We start from the raw sequence: 21,704 nt of genomic DNA, 5'->3' as shown, positions 1-21,704 counted from the left end.
AAATGGGGATATTTCTTACAGTAAAAAGTACAAAATATTGTGTTTGTTTTTTTTTCAAAATTTTCGCTCTTTTTTTTTTCTTTATAGTGCAAAAAATAAAAACCGCAGAAGTGATCAAATACCACCAAAAGAAAGCTCTATCTGTGGGGAAAAAAGGACGTCAATTTTTTTTGGGTGCCACGTCGCATGATCGCGCAATTGTCAGTTAAAGCGGCTCAGTGCCGAATCGCAAAAAGTGCTCTGGTCAGGAAGGGGGTAAAATCTTCCGGGGGTGAAGCGGTTAAGGCCCCTTTTACACTGGTACGACCTGAAAGTCGCGCAACTTTGACGCGACTTTGACGCGACTTGACGCAATGCCTGTTTAATATTGGGGTCTATGGACTTCAAGTCTCATCAAAGTCGGACCAAAGTAGTGCAGGGACTTCAAGTCGCACAGATATGAACTTTGCGACTTTTCAGTCCCAAGTTGCAGGACAAGTCGCATAAGTGTTAAAGGGGGCCTAAGTACACAAATAAAGTTTAGTGCCATGCCTCTTTTTTTTGGTGGTCCCTCCCTGTGGGAGCCCATTTACAGAATGGGGTGGAGCTTCCACTTAATCGGGGGCCAGGCTGGGTGAACCCAGAAGGGGGCGCTGGCTGAAGAAGGCTAAGATGGCGGTGCGGAACACAGGCGCAGACAGCGCTGGATCTGCTGGGCAGGTGAGTGTGTATTTTGAATTCAACCCTACGTAAGGGGATAAGAGCGCCCCCCGGGGGTGGTATGAAATTCCTCTTTCATGCAACAAACAATATGTGACATCATAATGCATGGCAACGCATCACAAGACTGTAAATGGTCCCTCAGTGTTTAATCAGAAAAAGATGGCGCAATGCCATGCAGCTCTGACGGTGTGAACAGCGCCCAGGTGTGGAACTCTCTGGTACTGCAATGGCTGCACTGTGGAGGATTTTGGCATTCATTATTCATGAATCAATTCTTCTCTTTTATTGCAGAGTCTTCCCCCGAATCTTCTTCCTCCTCCCGGGATGAAGGCCGAGGCTCCCCCTACAGAGCAGCAAAGGTAATCTGAAAAGCCGCTGAGGCTGTCACATTTTTTTTAGGAGAAATGTACCAAATAATATAAAATATGTTACATTAGTTTCAGGTTTCATGTCCTATAGCACAGCAGAGCTCAGTAAAGTTATCTTTTTCCTTTTATATAATGAATTGTCCTGTCCAATGGGGAGACAAACACAGAATGAACAAGGAGTATGGATCCTGAGAACAGAGCCTCATTCTGTTATCAGTTGATTGTGTCCCGCTTCATCTTCTGAGCTCTGGACTGGCACGCGGTCATCGAATGTTACTAAGATTTGAGTGGGAAAGGGCCGTAGCTCCGCCCCAAGTAGAGACTCCACCTATCCAGGAGAAGGTGGTGTGGATGGAGGGGGCCATTGTGCCACCTACCTGCCCTTTGAAAAAGTCAATTTCTCATCCCCTTATCCCGGGGGAACTCCAAAGATGATAAAAATACAAAAAATCAGCCAGATTGTGGGGGAAGGGGGAAAGGGGACATGTCAATCCGCCACAGCTACTGTTCATGTGAAGGGGGGGGGCATCATTAGCTTCTGTTGGGGATTGGGGGTACTTTTGGCTTCTCCTGGGGGAGGGGGTACTATCATATTATTCTGGGGGAAGGGAGGGCGCTATCATCTCCTCCTGGGGGAAGGGGTGCTATCAGCTTTTCCTGAGAAAGTGGGGGTGCAATCAGCCTCTCTGGGGGAGGGGGCTACAATTAGCATCTCCTAGTGGTGGAGGGTACTATCAGATTTTCTGGGTAAGGGGGTACAATCAGCTTCTCCCGTGAGAGGGAGAGGGGGGTACAATCAGCTTTTCCAGGGGGAGGGGGTACAATCATTTTCTCTTGGAGGAAGGGGGTACATTTATCTTCTCCTAGGGTAGGGGGATTCAATTAGCTTCTCCGGGGGGGAAGGAGGGGATTTATCAGCTTTTCCTGGAGCTGGGGGAGAGGGGTACTATCCGTTTCCCGGGGGGGGGGGGGGAGGATGCTATCAGCTTCTCCAGGGGGATGGGGTGCTATTAGCTTCTGCTGGGGGAAGGAAGGGAACTATCAGCTTTTTCTTGGGGGGGGGGGAATAGTACTGTCAGATTACTCTGGGGGAAGGGAGGGCACACTCATGTTCTCCTGGAGGAAGGGGTGCTATCAGCTTCTCCTGAGAAAGTGGGGGTTCAATCAGCCTCTCTGGGGGAGGGGGGTGCAATCAGCTTCTCCAGGGGGAGGTGGGTACAATCAGTTTCTCCTGGAGGAAGGGGGCACTTTTTGCTTCTCCTAGTGTTGGGGGATGCAATCAGCTTCTCTGGGGGGGGGGGGGGAGGGGGGAGAGGATTTATCAGCTTTTCCTGGAGCTGGGGGAGAGGGGTACTATCAGTTTCCCGGGGGGGGGGGGAGGATGCTATCAGCTTCTCCAGGGGGTGGGGGTACTATCAGATTATTCTGGGGGAAGGGAGGGCGCTATCATCTACTCCAGGGGTGCTATCAGCTTCTCCTGAGAAAGTGGAGATGCAATTGGCCTCTCTGGGGGAGGGAGCTACAATTAGCCTCTCCTGGGGGTGGAGGGAACATTCAGATTCTCTTGGGGAATGGGGGGGGGTGGAGGGTACTATCCGATTCTCTGGGTAAGGGGGTACAATCAGCTTCTTCAGGGGGAGGGGGTGCAATCAGTTTCTCTTGGAGGAAGGGGGTACTTTTTTCTTCTCCTAGGGTTGGGGGATGCAATCAGCTTCTCTGGGGGAAGAAGGTGATTTATCAGCTTTTCCTGGAGCTGGGGGAGAGGGATACTATCAGTTTCCTGGGGGGGAGGGAAAATGCTATCAGCTTCTCCAGGGGGTGGGGGTACTATCAGATTATTCTGGGGGAAGGGAGGGCGCTATCATCTCCTCCTGGGGGAAGGGGTGCTATCAGCTTCTCCTGAGAAAGTGGAGGTGCAATCAGCCTCTCTGGGGGAGGGGGCTACTATTAGATTCTCCTGGAGGTGGAGGGAACATTCAGATTCTCTTGGGGAATGGGGGGTGGAGGGTACTATCCGATTCTCTGGGTAAGGGGGTACAATCCGCTTCTTCAGGGGGAGGGGGTGCAATCAGTTTCTCTTGGAGGAAGGGGGTACTTTTTTCTTCTCCTAGGGTTGGGGGATGCAATCAGCTTCTCTGGGGGAAGGAGGTGATTTATCAGCTTTTCCTGGGGGGGGGGGGGGGGCACCATCAGCTTCTCCTGGAGCTGGGGGAGAGAGAGGGGGGTACTATCAGCTTCTCCAGGGAGAGGGGGTACAATTAGCTTTTGCTGGGGGAAGCAAGGGAACTATTTATCAGCTTTTCCTGGAGCTGGGGGAGAGGGGTACTATCAGTTTCCCGGGGGGGGGGAGAGGTGCTATCAGCTTCTCCAGGGGGAGGGAGTACTATCAGATTATCCTGGGTGAAGGGAGGGCGCTATCATCTCCTCCTGGAGGAAGGGGTGCTATCAGCTTCTCCTGAGAAAGTGGAGGTGCAATCAGCCTCTCTGGGGGAGGGGGCTACAATTAGCCTCTCCTGGGGGTGGAGGGAACATTCAGATTCTCTTGGGGAATGGGGGAGGGGGTGGAGGGTACTATCTGATTCTCTGGGTAAGGGGGTACAATCAGCTTCTTCAGGGGGAGGGGGGTGCAATCAGTTTCTCTTGGAGGAAGGGGGTACTTTTTTCTTCTCCTAGGGTTGGGGGATGCAATCAGCTTCTCTGGGGGAAGGAGCTGATTTATCAGCTTTTCCTGGGGGGGGGGGGCACTATCAGCTTCTCCTGGAGCTGGGGGAGAGAGAGGGGGGTACTATCGGTTTCCTGGGGGAGGGGGGATACTATCAGCTTCTCCAGGTAGAGGGGGATGCAATTAGCTTTTGCTGGGGGAAGGAAAGGAACTATCAGCTTTTTTTTTGGGGGGGGGGGCGGGTTTTATCAGCTTCTCCTGGGAGAGGGGGTGCTATTAGCTTCTCCTGGGGCATGGAGGGGAACAATCAGCTTTTTCTTGGGGGGTAATATCAGCTTCTCCTGGGGGAAGGAGGGGAACAATCGGGGGGGGGGGGGGGGGGGTTATCAGCTTGCCCTGGGGGGGGACTATCAGCATAAAATTAAAAAAATAAAAATAAAATAATCTCATGACTGTTTTATCTAGATACAATAGCCCCCTGTACCATGGACATGCAATCAGACAGTCACATCTTCCATCCTCTCTGCTCCAATGGCAGAAAAGATTTCAAGCAACTTTTATCTGCAGATAATCCCCCTGTTTGTGGCCATTTTTAATGGCTCCAATCCAATCTCTTATGCCTCGTTTCCACTGCTATTTTGCGTGTTTCCATTATGAAAGCGGCCCATACAACCGAACCATAAAAAACCATACCGAACCATTCATGGTTCCTGCTTCAGATGTAGTGCCATAGAAAATGGTACGATACGGTTAGGGAGGAGCGATTGGCATCACACGATACATTCCACTGATTGGCGGACAGTCGATGCTCACGTCAAAGGCATTTTTTCGAAACCCCGTATTGGCCCCTGGAGGTCCGACTTGCAGTGGAAACGCTCACCTGAATAGACCGGACCATTCTAACCCTTCCTAACTGTACCGACCCGAACCGATCCGCTCAGTGGAAACGAGGCAGAAGTGACTCGCCCAATCCTTAGGGTAATAATGACCCATCTGCCCCCATCTATGGCTGACTGTTGGTCAGCTGTCACCTTTAGCTGAAGGTTATATGTTATTTAACCAGCAGGGGTCACCGCGACACTAAATTCCAGCTGCCCTCATCCATAGTGAATCGCGGCGTTGGGGGAGAGGAAACATTGAATATCATTGCTGGATCCTGAGCTTTGTCTCTCCAGTTTAGTGAATTGCCCCCAACATGGTACGCTGCAGACAAATATATATATTTTTTTACCCTGAAATTAGCTCTGGGGTAAATTCAGGGGCATTTTTTTAATGAAAACTCACCATTTTTGCTAAATGCATTGGAGTCAATTGAGGAAGGAGACATTCGGGTGATTTTTTGATGGGTTTTGAGGCTGCAATGGGCATTAAATGGCTCTTGAGGGTCACATAAGCTCCTCTCACCTATCCTGGACCCGGTCTTCTACAAGCTTGCAACATGACATCTGTCCTATGTGCTTGGTGTGTCTGGTAAAGGAAAGCAACATAGCAGAATTCATACAAGGGGCAATGTGGAGAGATTATGGACAGATTAGGAGCATTAGAAGTGACAGAAGGCACAAGGAGATTGTATATAACAACACGAGGATTATCAGATGGATCGCCGTCTGTCTTTTCGGTGACAGACGTCTGCCGGCAAGTTCAACGTCTCCGTCCCATCTCCATCCCACCATGAACATGTGCCCCCGTTTATAGGACACCCCAGAAATGACTGGTCAGAGACAGGGACTGAGAATACTAGCTTCAGCAGTTTTCTCTTGGGGGTCCCCCATGGGGGTCCCCCATACACACAGCCAGACAATGCCACCGATTCTGGCCACACACAGCCAGACAATGCCACCGATTCTGGCCACACACAGCCAGACAATGCCACCGATTCTGGCCACACACAGCCAGACAATGCCACTGATTCTGGCCACACACAGACAGACAATGCCACCGATTCTGGCCACACACAGCCAGACAATGCCACCGATTCTGGCCACACACAGCCAGACAATGCCACTGATTCTGGCCACACACAGCCAGACAATGCCACCGATTCTGGCCACACACAGCCAGACAATGCCACCGATTCTGGCCACACACAGCCAGACAATGCCACTGATTCTGGCCACACACAGACAGACAATGCCACCGATTCTGGCCACACACAGACAGACAATGCCACCGATTCTGGCCACACACAGGTGACTGCAAAGCTTTGGGGGTTTTCCATACTGGAAAACAGGTAAAGATGGTTCCAAACCCATCACTGCGCATGTGTAATCTTCACTCAGTGGACGTACGTATTGGAGAGAGGGTGGTGGTCTCCCCATCTATGGCCAGCGGATGACATTGTGGACAAAGTGTCATTCATGTGTAAATTTAGTTTTTGCCTCAGAACAGTAATGGGGTTCTGAGGGTTAATTATGTAGGTTAATTTTGACATCAGTTTGGCTGGGCTGTGTTAGAGTTCCCCCTGGTCATGTGTACAGTGAGGTGCACATGACAGGCTCAGAACCAGGCCTGGTTGAACGTTTTGAGTATCAACTTCCTCGTAACCAATCAGTGGGTGCGCCGGGCCCCGCCGAGGAGTCTGGGGAGGCGTACTTAATAGGTCACGTGTTATGGGTGGTTCGTTTGTGAGGCTCTAGCGGTCTGTTCCTGATTTCTGGACGGGGGTATCCCGCTAGGGGTCCCGGTCACGGAGCGTTCGACGCTCCGCACCATGCTTCGGTTGGTTACCCCCAATAGACCCACCTGGTCTGGGGTGGGGATCCGTCTGTTCCCGAGTCTCGGAACCGGCTGGTCCGAGGCGCAGTAACTGAGGGAGGATTCAAGGTGTCCGGGTGTGCTCTCGGCTTGGAGGGGCACTGCAGCTCGTGGAAGTGACCGGGGGAGGACTCTTCGGAGGAGGGCCGGCAAGTGGCATCCTGAGAAGTGCCTGGTTACTGAGTTGGGAAGGACATTGACGAATCCACGCTTTTTCCAGTACTGAAAAACAGAGAACGTTCCAGGTACTGAGGAAAAAGGTTCCTGTTCACTTTCAGTTGCAACTTGTTCAAGGTCAGATTTTACAAGTTCTGAATCAAAGTGCTGACTGCCATAATCTCTGGCTAGAGATTTGTTCAGCCTTGAAGCACCCAGCTGCGAGTGGCTACTCTCTGGGTGGTACTAGAGACTTTGTTATGTCTGCAGTTCAAGGTGCCTGAGTTTTTCACCCTTACCCTCTGTTCCCATACGAGACTGTGCTTGTTGGATGTTACCCCTGCAAATAAAAACCTTTCAAAAGGACTCTATTGGTGTCAGCGTTGGGTATCAACCCTGGGAACCCCTAGACGTGGAAGAACAAGCCAAGCGGAGGTAACCGGTAAGTCCAAAAAGTTAAGACTGCCCTGCAAAGGGTTATGGCCGCTACATAGATATTCTATGGCCATAAAAATCAGCCCCTAGAGAGGGGGGTGAGGATAGGTGCAGGGTGGTGCGGCGGCAGAGAACACTCAGAATACAGAGGCAGAAAACAGAACTGTATTGAAATTGAAGTTCAGCAATACACAACAAGCACGGCGGGAAGGCAACCCGCCCGGGAGCATTCACAGGGTGCAACAGCGATGAGTAGAAGCAGCAGGTCTCAGGCGTGCTGACAGCATCTGTCTCCAGGGGGCGCAGTGCACCCTGGCAGGTCTGTACCCCAGGAAGGATGGCATATCCCTGCACTTTCCTTCCTGGACCGGAACCTCTCCCTGACACTAAGCACTGTCCCTGACAGATGAGTGACCTGTTCCTACTCTAGTCACACGCAAAATTCACCCCAAGCCCAGGAGGCAGGGTCTTAAATAGACTCTGTGTGACCCAAGATGGCTGCCAGAATCACATGGGGTGCCAGCATCCAATCAGATAGCTGCCCCCTGTGACCCAGGACACCAGTTCCTCTTGACTTCTTCTCTCTCTAAAAATGTTGCTGCGGTTGAGCACCACCTGCAGTAGAAAATGCAGATTGCACCTGCCTACAGGTGTACTTAGGCATTTTCGTTTTGGATGCTGAAGCACCTTGTCCCAACACTCTCCCCAACCAGTGGCGGAAAACAACTGCCATGGGGGGGCAAACAACCACCCACCCTCACTGTCTGCCCATCTACCGGCACTTACCCCATCTAGGCGACGGGCACATTGGGCAGCGGCAGGGATCGGGCAGCGGCAGGCACATTGGGCAGAGGCGGGGATTGGCAGCGGCAGGCACATCGGGCAGTGGCGGGGATCGGGCAGTGGCAGGCACATCGGGCAGAGACGGGGATTGGCAGCGGCAGGCACATCGGGCAGTGGCGGGGATCGGGCAGTGGCAGGCACATCGGGCAGAGGCGGGGATTGGGCAGTGGCAGGGATCGGGCAGCGACAGGCACATCGGGCAGCGCTGGGGATCGGGCAGTGGCAGGCACATCGGGCAGAGGTGGGATCGGGCATCGGTGGGCACAACGGGCAGAGGTGGGATTGGGCATCGGTGGGCACGTTGGGCAGCGGCGTGGATCAAGCATCGGCAGGTGTCGGGCAGTGGCTCCTGTGTCTTCTCCTCCTTGCTTTCGCTGTTCATCTCATCCCCTCCTCCTAGGTGTCCAAAAGGATCGCCTGTCATTTCAGCCAGTCGGGTGACGGCTATCAGACCCGCTTCCTGATTGTCCAGGAGTTGCAACAGTGAATATTAATTCGCTGTTGTAACACCTGAGTGGGCTCATGGTGCAATGCTCTGCGCCACAAGCCCACCCTATTTATTTTATATTTTAGTTCTAATAGCCTTTGGCTCTAATCAGGTGCTTCAAGAAAACACCCATGCCACTATAATTCATGTGCCCGGCGTCCTGAAAGGGGCCAGATGCATGAATGGGGGTAGCGCACATGGATCATAGAGTATTAATTAGGATGTGGTGGCTTTAGATAGAGGGGGTGGCGACTGGGCGCCCCTAATGGATGGGCCGCCACTGCCCCCAACCCTTCACTATCAGCATCAGACAGCTCAGTAAACACTGCTGCCTATCTCACATTTTTAGGGCTGGTGCTCAGTTGGGTTCTTTGACCCCACTAAACAGATTTCCCCTTACTTCATGTCCTGGAAATGTTGTCACTGGAACAGGAAATGGGGGTTCCAGCATGGACACACCCAGTGATCATAGTCATTAGTCATAGCCTTCCCGCACTTTGCATTTTTATGAGACTAAAAGTGTAATTTCCCTGAATGGTGTCACAGACAATAACAAAACCTGATAGCAGTTCCAAATTTCCCCCACTCCATCCCAGGCTAATGAATAATGTGATGGCAGAAACAATATATGATAAATAGATAAATGATACAGAAACAATTGTTCTAGTGCCGTAGACGTACTCAGACAATTATGTCTTCCATCCTGTCTGCTGAAATGGATATCTGCTAGGGGAGTCTGAAGAGATCTCAAACAATGTTTCTCTGCAGATAATCACCCTGTGTGTGGCCATTTTAAATTGACTCCATACTTAGAAGGGCCATTCATGAGCCATCTGGGTCCAATCCAATCTCTGAGTGACTTGGCCAATCCTTACGGTAGTAATGAAACTTCCTGTGCCTGAGCTCGACCGGGATTGTAGATGCTGGGAGTTGGGCATGTCCAAGATCCAACAGTGGTTGGAAGGTCCATCTGTGTAAACCAAGTGGATGGTCGGCTCCCCCTTGTGGCTGCGAAGACCATGCCACAGAGTTCTGCCCAAATGTAGGTGGATCAACTCTTATTCCACAGTTGTTCCTTCCATTCAACGCAAGTACTGGCCTTGGAATTGAGCTCACTCCTCTGCAGTCTATAGGTTGCTTCTCTTGGCCCTCCCGTATGCACATGTAGCCGTACCCTCATTGGGTTGTCCCCATACTTGTATAGAGGATAGTGGCACAAGTCTAAAACACACTGACACAAGTAGTAGTCCAGGGGTGGGTCTTTTTATGATTTATTGCAGGAATTTGAAGAAAAGGGGAGAAGGTCCAGGGTATGGGATACTCCAGGCTGTAAAGTTCAATGAGAGGACACTCTTATCTGTACTATTCTCTTCAGAGATAATTCCTCTGCTAAGTATCAGGGTACAATTCCCCTCAGAAGACTAAGGGAAGGCCAGAGGTAGGGCCCCCATAGAAGAAGAACTACTTGGCACAAATATCCCCATAGTACACAGTCAATGGGATATTGTGAAACAGTCAATACTCACAAGGCCTGGGAGCAGCTGTGCCCATTCAGCTTCCTCCAGGTGCCTTCCAGTGAGGCTTTAAAGACTGGATCTTTAAAGCCACATGCAGCCCTTTGCTCACCCTTATCTGGCCCTTGGGGCACCACTGATGGGGCACCATTCCTCCCACTGACACCAATGATGGGGCACCATTCCTCCCACTGACACCAATGATGGGGCACCATTCCTCCCACTGACACCAATGATGGGGCACCATTCCTCCCACTGACACCAATGATGGGGCACCATTTCTCCCTTAAATACCAACAATCGGGCACTATTCCTGCCACTGGCACCAAAAATGGGGCACGATTCCTCTCACTGTGGGGTGAGGTACTAATGGGGTACTAATCTTACTCCCACTGATGCCAGGGCATTTTCTACTCCCACTGGCCACAGTCTGGCTCCCATAAAGTGGTTGCAAACCTCAGACATGAAATATGAACAAAGCATATACCTTTATAGTGTGTACTTGTCTCAGTTAAGAGCACAAATTGTCATTTCTGTCTCCTTCCTCTGCTTTTAGCAGGAGTCACTTCGACTGGTTTTCTTGAAAAATGGTGACGGGGGAGGGGCCTCCAGCTGATTGAATGTCTCAGCTCTCTTCCTGTGTGCTGTGTAAGGGGGGGGGGGGGGGGGTGTCCCTTCCTTCCAATTAGCTGACAGAGCTCATAATTTCCTCTCTCCACTCTCCAATTTTTTTCTGAAAACTCCTGCCGCGTACACACGACCGGACTTTCCAGCGGACTAGGTCCGACGGTCTTCCCGACGGACTTTCGGCGGAGGTCCAACGGACTTTCTGTACGAAACGGACTTAGCCTACACACTACCGGACTAAGTCCGTTCGAAGTCCATTAGTTTTGAACGTGATGACGTAAACGGAACTAAACACGGAAGTTCAGTAGCCAGTAGCCAATAGCTGCCCTTGCATTGTATTTGGTCCATTGGACCAGCACACAGACGAACGGTTTTCCTGATTTTAGTCCGTCGGAATTGAGTCCGTCGGATAGATTTGAAACATGTTTTATTTCTAGGTCGGTCTGATTTTTTCCTGGAAGAACGATCGGATTAGCCCACACGATCGGATTGTCCGACGGACTAATCCCTTCGGACCTAGTCTGCTCTGTACTTTTAAAGGATTTACAGAAGAGTGGCCTGCAGATAAACAGGTATGATGGCTGCAATATAAGCCCTACTCCCTAAATAAGCCCTACCCTGTTTCCCCGAAAATAAGCCCTACCCTGAAAATAAGACCTACAAGGACTTTAACTAGGCTTATTTGGGGGGTAGGGCTTATATTGCAGCCATCACCGACAATCACGCTAGGTCTTATTTTCGGGGGAAACAGGGTATGTAGGAGGATTTTTTTTTCATCTCTGTGTATCACCTGAGGCCAGTCACTGGGTATATGTAAGGGTTTAAAACCACTTTAAAGGAGAAGTCCAGCCAAACCTCATTTGGTTGGACTTCTCCTATGGATCACAGGAGTGCAGTTCGTTTTGCACTCCTGTGACCCGTTTTCAGCAAAGAGCGGACTAAAGTCCACTTTCTGCTGATGTCACCAAATTCAGTCCAGGAACCGCGTCATCCTGACCACGGCGTCTGAATCCACCAGGTGCCTGGACTGACACCCGTCTCAGCCTCTGAGCGAGCCACTGAGAGCCTGAGATGGCTGCTCTGCCCCCTCCAAAGCCCAGCGCTCCAATGAGCGAGGAGGGAGAAGAGCAGAGAGCTGTGACTGACAGTCTGCAGCTCTCTGCTCGGGGAGCTCTGAAAACCGAGCGATCGGCGATGTTCGGTCGCCCAGTTCTCAGTGCAGTGGTGTTGGGGGACAGATGCAGCATCAAACCCATGCTGCATCCACAAGGTACGTATTAATATGCAAAAAAAATGATTCCTTTACTTCTCTTTTAAAGCCTGAAGGACAGTAAACTGGCCATTTGTTTAGAAGGTTTGGAGACCCCTGCGTTAGATGAAGTCTTGGGGTGTTGTGGATATTCTTATGTGCAAGCCCCCAAGCTCTGCCACAGTTGGAACCTCAATGAACAGTAGCCACCGCCATCCAAACAGGTTAAATCCCTTCAACAGGAAGACCTTGCTGTTCTGGAATTCAAGTTATTTATCAGCCTATCCAGCTACCTACTGGGCCAATCCTCCCAGGGATTGGCTGGCACTCAATAAATATTAAAGAGGGATTCCGCCCAAAAAAAAATATTAAAAGCCAGCAGCTATAAATACTACAGCTGCTGACTTTTAATAAATGGACACTCACCTGTCCCGGGTTCCAGCGATGCCGGCAGCCGAGGCCGATCGACCGCTCGGGCCTCGGCTGCTGCCACCGCCATTCGAGGTGAGGGAATCAGGAAGAAAAGCGAATAGGCTTCACTTCCCGGTTCCCTACTGCGCATGCGCGAGCCGCGCTGCGCAATAGGAAATCTCTGCGCTGTCACTGGGACCCGTGTGTGTCCCAGCAGACAGCGCGGCAGGGCAGGAAATGGCGTAGACTCCCGTGGGAGTCTATGCCCGGAAGTGGGTGAAAATACCTGTCTTTGACAGGTATCTCCACCCCCCTCCCCCCTGAAAGGTGTCAATTGTGACACCGGAGGGGGGGGGGGGTTCCGATCAGCGGAGGTTCCACTTTAGGGTGGAATCCCGCTTTAAGTTACCTATTTGATTCTCCCCTCTCTATGTTTCAGAAGCCCTGGAAAGCAGGGGGAAATAGTCAAACTTGTAACCTGTGAGACCCAGAACAGCCCAAATAAATCAACAGCTGCTTCAATGACTACAAACACCTTAGCATCCTGTCTAGGAGGTTGCTACACACGTATCCAGACTCCCGCTTAAGGAAGCTTCCAGGGTACAGTCCCTCATACCTCCAAGAAACCAGGTCAGAAGAGGAACACCTTATGCCCTGTACACACAATCGGTTTTCCTGGACTCTGAGGGTTTTTCAGACGGAATTCCGCTGAAGCTGTCTTGCATACACACGTTCACACCAAATTCCGACCGTCAAAAATGCGGTGATGCACAAACGCGTATGATGGGACTAGAAAAAGGAAGTTCAATAGCCAGTAGCCAATAGCTTCCGTCTCGTACTTGCTTCAGAGCATGCCTCGTTTTTGGTACATCGGAACAGCATACAGACGAGCATTTTTCCCCGATAGGAATTTGTTCCGTCAGAAAAATATAGAACATGTTCTCTTTCTAGGTCCGTCAGAATTTTCGACGTAAAAAGTCCGATGGGGCATACACTCAGTGGGAATATACAATGAAAAGCTCCCGTCTGGCTTTTTATGTTGGAAATTCCGACCGTGTGTACGGGGCATAACCCTCAACCTTCCTACATAGGATCATGGGACAGGCTGTGAATACTCCAACCCTTCGCTATGGTTCCAAGCACTGTTCTTTACTTGACTACCTCTACTGTCATCATTCCAGCTCATACTGAGCCTCCAGTTGGTTATGCTTGCATTCCAAAAACTGAATCTCATTGGCAAACATATTAGATCCTTCTTGCAGTGTCTTCCCAGCAAAGTGGCTTCCATACATATATATCTTCAACCCATCTCCATCGTTGTGAATGCGTGCCATTGTTTATGTGACACCTCATGAATTCCAGGTCAGAGATAAGGACTGAGAATTTGATCTTCAGCGGTTTCCTCTATGATATCTTTAGACCTCTTGGGGTCCCACACACAGCCAGACATGATAATGATACTACATTGACCAAAGAGCTCTGTCCAGATGTAGAAAGCCAAGTCCACAGTTGTACTGGTCCCAGGATTGAGTAAACTTCTTCCAGGGCAAACTCCGAAGTCCATAAGTTGCTATATTTGGCCCTTTCATACACACACAGAGACTTAGTGTCACTCCTGCTTATGGGAGCTACCAAAGTACAGTCCCCCGCACTGCCAAGAGACCAGACAAAGAGAAGAACACCCAACATTCAACCTTCCTATGTAAGGTCAATGGACAGGCTCATATACTCCAGCATTTTGCCATGGTCCCAAGCACTTTTCTTTACTTGACTATCTCTACTCTCTTAATCCCAGCTCATAATGACACGGAGCATTCAGCTGGTTCTAATTGCATTCCAACAACTGAGCCTTATTGGCAAATATATTAGGTCCTTCTTACAGAGTCTAATGCCCCGTACACACGATACGAAAATCGTACGGAAAATACCGCTTTCGATGCGATCGTACGATAATCGGATCGTTAGTACAGAGCTTTCGAGAGCCGATTCGAACAGTACATCCGATATTATTCTATCGGACGTGCACGGAAATTTTTTTCGTACGATGCTAGATCGTACGATTTTCGTGTAATCAGTACAGCTATCGTTCGAAAATGCAATACAAATGCATTACAACACATGACATCACGTACGAATTTTTTTTATGTCGTGCGGGAATTTTCGTGACTTTAGTAAACTCATCAGATTCGATCTGAGATTAGCATGCAATAAAAAACGGACGTTCATTCGTCCGATAATCTCATCGTGTGTATGGGGCATTACCAACCAAAGTGGCTTGAGTAAGGTTTCCATACAAAATATATCCCTTTTTATCCAGTTGGGGTCCTCACCCTTGCACAGTTCTTCCAGCAGGTTCCCAGTTCAAATTATTTTCTATTCCACGGCAAATTATTGTCCTTTCCATTAAAGCCCAACTCCAACCTCTTTAACTGCAAAGGGTGAAATGTTTATTTTGTCTAGGGGGTACAGGAACAGGCATCTCCCACTCTGCCTGACCCTGGCGCTGCCCTCTTCTTCCTGAAGGTCCAATCCGTGGGTGGTCCCTCGGCGTCATCATGTACAACTCATGGCTGTTAACGCTGCCGGGTACCATGGTGAGGGCGAGCTTTAGGTACCATTCTGCAGTGCGGGATAAGGTAGGTATTTATTGTATATTCCGGCATCCCTAGACCTAAAAAGCATTTAACCCATGCAGTGTGGAAGGACCCCGATGAAAGGGTCGATTTTTCAAGATTCTTGGAGTTGGACTTTAAGTCTTGTTCCCTCAATGGGTTTCATCACACTGGAGCAGTAAGTCATGTTGCCCAACCTATGGGGAATGCCTGCTCTGGGGAGAACTTCTCACTACGTCTCCTGACCCCTTCTTTTTCTGTTACTTTTCCCACTGAGAAAAGAAGCATAGAAAGGAAGCGTACCCGCCTAATGCATTACCGTTCAGCTATTTATTAGTACAATAAAAATGATAATATACCCACAATGGAAATAAGGTCAAGTTCGTGTAACAATTCCCATCACTCCATCAGACACGTGTCCACCAGATGGGTACAGCTTATGCATTTCAGCACTATGTGCTCTTTCTCAGAGCTCAGGGGAAAAGGGCATTGCCCTTTAAACGCGTAAGCTGCGCCCTTATTGGTTGACATGCATCTGGTGGTGTGATGAGAATTGGTACATGCACTTGACCCTATTCCCTTGTGACTATATTGGCATATTTTATTGTCATAATAAAGAGTCCTATGGTAATGCACTAGGCAGGTGCGCCTCCATCCTTGCTTGTTTTCTAGTACTGGTTTTTCCATGAATTGAAGAGGGCAGCAACGCTGTTGTGGTGCGTTTGGTGGAAGTTGTCAGTGGTGGATATTACTAGGGGGCTTTATTGACAAGATTGAAAAGATGTCTAGTCTGAGCCTCATCTGGACCGAATTATCTGGGGGGGTCCAACATTCCTGTAGCGTGTACTATTTTGTTCTGTTCATCTTCTCCCACCAAGTCTTTAATACTTCAGGAAGCCTGGGAATATGAATGCCAGACCTCTTTCCTGGTACCTAGGGGGTGGGACTTAGCCTTAGAGGACTAACATCCTCAGGAGCAGAACACAAAACCTCTGCAATATGGAAAAGTCCTGGGGTGGCTTAACATTGGAGACCTTGGGGGGGGGGGGGGGAGGGGGGATTTTGGCCATTATGTAAAATTAGTCCATGATATAAAAATAAACCTTGCAATACCGGTAATGTACAATGAACCCACCATGCATGTCACTCCTGGGAATTACAGCAGAGGCGCTACTTTTTGTTTCACATTATAACTTTATTCTATTACAACTGTGTCTATAACATTATAATTATAACAATGTATCAGTCTATGTAACACTACAGCAGTCTCTGTTACACTGTTACAGTCTTCTGAAACATGCAAACAATCTCAGACTGTCTCTAGCAGTCTCCATTAACATGGCGCCTTGTATATGGCTTCAGTCTTCAGCAGTCTCCTGTAACACAGCGCCCATCTCTAGCGATCTCTTATAACATGACAACAGTCTCTAATATGGCAGTCTCTTGTAGTGTGCAGTCGTTTTTTGTAACAAAGCCATGCCATGTGGTGGTCTCATGTGATGTGACAGTCCCTCCTAACATGAGTAAAAGCTACGTTGAACGTGGTTGTAGGCACAGTCTCTATGGGGCAGTTTAGGTTGTAGACAGTTTTGGGTGGGGGTATGTGTTTGCTGAGACTGGCCTTATACAACTGCCTACTATGTCCTGTCTTCTGTTCCCAGGCAGAGGGAGCTGTGGAGGGTGTGGAGGATGGAGGTGCAGGACCAGGTGAGATCTCTCTGGCTTTGTCTGCAGATGATGGAGACGTCACTCCCGGACCTCACCGATGGGGGACTTCTAGAGGTATGTGTCGAGGTTGGTGTTCTAGTCTTATGTTTTCCACCAATGTCTCACTAATCACAATATTCACTGACATACCTGACTGGCAAAGAAGGACTTTTCACCCTTCATCCCCAGACCTTTTATCTGACTGGTGGTTTACATCAGGGGTCAGGCCATCCAAATATATAATTTCTCCAGAAGTAAAGTCTCCTCGCCAAAAATTCCCCGCTCTGTTACCACCTTCCATCAGGTTTTGGGTGACCTGCCACAGAGTGTTGGGTGTCCTTCCCGTAAAGCATTGGGTTTCTCTTCTGTAGGGTTTTGGGTATGTCTACTATAAGGTGTTGGGTGTCCGCATTATAGGCTGTTCCCACCATAGATGGTTGAGTATCCCCACTATCGGTTGTTGGCTGTCCCCAACATAGGGTTTTGGGTTTCTCCACTAAAGAGTGTTGGATGTCCTCACTATAGGGTTTTGAGTATCTCTACTATAATGTGTCTGGTGTCCACACCATAGGATACTCCCACCTTAGAGGGTTGGGTATACCCAATATAGCTTGTTGGATGTCCTAAACATTGGGTGTTGGATGTTGGGTTTCCCCAGGATAGGGTGTTGGGTGTCCCCACTATAGTGTGTTTGATTTTCCCGACATAAGGTTTTGGGTTTCCCCAGGATAGGGAGTTGGGTCTCCCTACTATAGGGTGTTGGATTTTCCCAACATAAGGTTTTGGGGTTTCCCCAATATAGGGTGTTGGGTGTTCCCAGTATAGGGTGTTGGATGTCCCCAACATAGGATAATGGGTTTCCCCAGGATAGGGTAGGATAGGTAGGTAGGATATGATGTCCCCACTACAGGGTGTAGGATTTTCCTGATATAGGGTGTTGGGTGTCCCCACTATAGGATGTTGGATTTTTCCAATATAGGGTGTTGGGTGTCCCCACTATAGGATGTTGGATTTTCCCGATATAGGGTGTTGGGTGTCCCCACTATAGGATGTTGGATTTTCCCGATATAGGGTGTTAGGTGTCCCCACTATAGGGTGTTGGATGTTCCCAACATAGGGATCCCCACAATGGTGGTTTTGGGTGTCTCCACCAGCCTTGGACTTCCCCACTGACATGGAAGGTGTTCCTTATCCTTCTGTTGCATTCTCCACAACATACAATGAATACAAATCTGTCAGTGAGACTGGGGGCCCCTCATAAGATACAGGAAGCTGCTGCCCCTGCATTCATGGGCTCCACAGACCCAGCTCCCAGGGCGCCCACTAGAGGTCTTGCACGCTAAAGGGCTAATGGGAGGTGAATGGTGACTGAAGGAGGGATCTTCTGAAAGTTTGATTAGTAGCAGATGAACAATCAGATCTTCAGCAGCTTCCAGTTTATATATTGCATGTTAATAGTCTGGCTTGGATAGATAAATACAAAGTATCAGAAGACTGAAGATACTTTCTTTTGCTGGAGTACATGCTGCTTCAGGCCCCCTTCAGTACTTACCACATGACTGAAAAGGGTAGGCATTAAGACACGTCACTTTTTTAAAGTATAGCACCCTTATTCTCCCCTTCAACATGAAGATTGTCACCGAATGTCTAGAATTTGCACCATGTGAACAGCACTGGAGGGAGCCGGGATCAGCGTTTTCTTCAGGTCCAAAAGACGTCAGTATTTTTGGCCTTTTATTAGTCCTTATTTATCCATCCCAGGAAGATTAATATTGTATCTATAATGTGATCCTGCGAGGACAGAAATATAGTCTTCATTTACCCCAAACAAGCATGCAGGCAGTGAAGTCGGATATGGCAACCCCCCACATTTTTATATACCCCGGTGCGCTCACTTTGATCGATATAATCTGTGTGCCGGTCGACTCAAAAGTCATCAAAAAAGAAGTGAAGGAGCTGTAAGAAAAGAGTTTGAATCTCCAGCGGCAAAAAGGGTTCTTTATGGTTGAAGTTGGAAAAAACATTACATAGTCTTCCCCGGGAATCAGTTCCCGCAGCTATAATGGATTGTTTCAATGGTTGGATGGTCGCCTAAAAGAAATCTAATATTAGCGGTTACTCATCGCCATAAAACACGGGCATTGATCTGATTGCCTTTGGAGGTCAGAAAGGATTTTTTCCAGTTAGAGCTTTAGAAGGTATTTGTAATTTCTCCTATTAACGAGCATTTATTGATATATTTATTATGAATCGAACTTGATCATCATCTGTTCTTTTTTTTTTTTGGTTCTCACCAAATGCTATTGTGTGAGTTTTACGATTGTCTATAGTAGAAGTCTACTTCCATTGTCATTGAATCTTCTCCTTTGTATACAAGTCACAGTGATTACCCTCCCCCTTCCCCGGGGTACAAGGGGTGAGGTCACACTTAGTGCTGTGAATGGACGGTGCGGCCCCCCCTTTGCTGGATGCTGAATGGGGGGGGGGGGTGACAGACAGCTCAGGACAGGATACAGCAACCCGCTCATCACAGGGCAGGGGAAGGAATTCTCTGCAACTTCTCCAATGTATGGAGTGATACTTTGTGCACAGCGGAGGGGCTTCTATAGGAAGAACCCATTACAGAGCTCAGCCAGAAGAGAACTCCGACCTGTGCGCAGCATCCCGCTATAAACAGAGGCGCCTTCCAACAACCGCTCCTTGGATGCGGTGGCTGCATTCGTTTTCTTTTTTTCTTTTTTTTTTGCCAGTAACACACTTTCTGCCTATGGTGACAACACTCACTCATTGTCCTGTATCTACGGAGGAGCAGCTTTGTCACTGTAAAACAGGACTACAGAACACCCCCCCCCTCTCCTCATCTACCCAAATCAGAACTTCACTTAAAAGTAACATTCGCTCATTCTCACCCCTCCCCCCCTCTACCGTTTTACTGACATTCTTTGGACTGGTGAGAGTCTGTTTATTAAAAGTCAGCAACTACAGTATTCATAGGTGATGAAATTATTCTTTTTTTTTTTTAAATACTGTAGTTCCCCTTTGACGTAAATGGGAGGTGTTCTATAGTGCTGCACAGGAAGAGAGCGCAGGAAGTTATCAGGTGACGGGATTTCTTGCAGGATCAACGTGTTATTTTATTGAACACCGTGAGGGGAGGGGAGGGGGGTGGTCAGGGGGGATTCCGGACTCCTTATAGGAAGTAACAATGTTACTGATATAGATTGCATCACAGCAGTGCCATGGCAACGTCATCTGTAATAAAAAAGAAAGGATACCAAAATGCGCTGCTCTCCTCCTCGCCAACAAGCTTTTTATTTTGGAATTTACGAAAAAGGTTTGCAAACAATAAGAAAAAGGAAATAAAAAATCATCATCATAATCAATTATAATCATCATCATAATCATCTTTAATTATAATCATCATAATAATTTATAATCATCATCATCATCAATTATAATCATCATCATAATCATCTTTAATTATAATCATCATAATCATTTATAATCATCATCATCAATTATAATCAGCATCATAATCATCTTTAATTATAATCATCATCATCATCATCAATTATAATATCTGATCCCTCCTGTATTGAATTGTATTGTCGCTGTACTGTCTGCCCTCATGTTATAAAGCACTGTTGGTGTTATATAAATCCTGTATAATAATAATCATCATCATTAAGTATATGAATCATCATCATTTATAATAATCATCATCACCATCATCATTTTTTATAATGATCATCATCAATTAAAATCATCATCATCAATTATAATAATATTCTTCACAATTCTAATTATTTATAATCATCATCATCAATTATAATAATAATCATCATCATTTATATATTATATTATTAATAATATATTAATATATATTAATAATTATCACCACCATCATCATGAATTATAATCACCATCATCAATTATAATAATATTCATCACCATTATAATTATTTATAATCATCATCAATTATAATAATAATAATGATTATCATTAAGTATATGAATCATCATCATTATCAACTATAATAATCATTATCATCAATTATAATAATCATCACCATCATCATTTTTTATAATGATCATCATCAATTATAATCGTCATCATCATCAATTATAATAATATTCTTCACCGTTATAATTATTTATAATCATCATCATCAACTATAATAATAATCATCATCATTATTTATATATTATATTATTAATAATATATTAATATATAGTAATAATTATCCCCATCATCATGAATTATAATCATCATCATCATCATCAATTATAATAATATTCATCACCATTATAATTATTTATAATCATCATCAATTATAATAATAATAATGATCATCATTAGGTATATGAATCATCATCATTATCAACTATAATCATCATCAATTATAATAATACTCATCATCAGTTACAATAATCATTTGCATCAATTGTAATAGTTTCATTAATTATAATATTAATCATCACCATCATCATTTTTTATAATGATCATCATCAATTATACTAATCCTCATCATCAGTTACAATAATCATCACCATTGTAATTATTTATAATCATCATCATCAATTATAATAATAATCATCACTATTTAAAATCATCACAAATTCTAATAATAATCATCACTATTTATAATCATCATCATCACCAATTATTATATTAATAATTATCACCATCATCATTATTTATAATCATCATCATCAACTATAATAACGATCATCATCATTATTTATATATTATATTATTAATAATATATTAATATATAGTAATAATTATCACCATCATCATGAATTATAATCATCGTCATCAATTATAATAATAATAATAATCACTATTTAAAATCATCATAAATTCTAATAATAATCATCACTATTTATAATGATCATCATCATCGGCAATTATTATATTAATAACTATCACCATCACCATCAATTATAATCATCATCATCATACCATCATCATTATTTATCGTCATCATCATCATCATCATCGTTTTAATCATCCTAGTAAAAGAAAAGCTAAGGGAAGGGTACAAATAAGTCCATAAAATAAATTGGGGTCAACTAAAAATGTAACTTCAAAGTTTAGGGTTTAAAAATACAAATTCTAATGTAAATGTACATATAAACAACATCAAAAAAGTCAGCAAAACGAAATAGGCTAA

General features: G+C 46.6%; 1 protein-coding gene across 2 annotated transcripts in view; it reads left to right on the top strand.

The window, feature by feature from the left end:
* The first annotated feature begins 993 nt into the window (after nucleotides 1-993).
* Nucleotides 994-21,704, top strand: part of LOC143997680 (microtubule-actin cross-linking factor 1, isoforms 6/7-like) — a 214,700-nt gene continuing 193,989 nt past the window's right edge. Inside the window, exons 1-2 of one of the 2 annotated variants that reach the window (XM_077493431.1) lie at nucleotides 994-1,061; nucleotides 16,482-16,602. In XM_077493431.1, the coding sequence (XP_077349557.1) occupies nucleotides 1,027-1,061; nucleotides 16,482-16,602 (156 nt within the window). In that variant the 5' untranslated portion in view covers nucleotides 994-1,026. Of the gene's footprint in view, nucleotides 1,062-16,481; nucleotides 16,615-21,704 lie in introns of both variants that reach the window. The other variant, XM_077493430.1, reaches the window with a different exon arrangement.

The sequence above is a fragment of the Lithobates pipiens genome, unplaced genomic scaffold (genome assembly GCF_037356315.1).
Source record: "Lithobates pipiens isolate NorthernLeopardFrog02 unplaced genomic scaffold, aLitPip1_a1.2 Scaffold_19, whole genome shotgun sequence".
In the NCBI taxonomy this organism is placed as follows: Eukaryota; Metazoa; Chordata; class Amphibia; order Anura; family Ranidae; genus Lithobates; species Lithobates pipiens.
The sequence above is the reverse complement of the archived record's forward strand: the minus strand, read 5'-3'. Positions and strand labels throughout refer to the sequence as shown.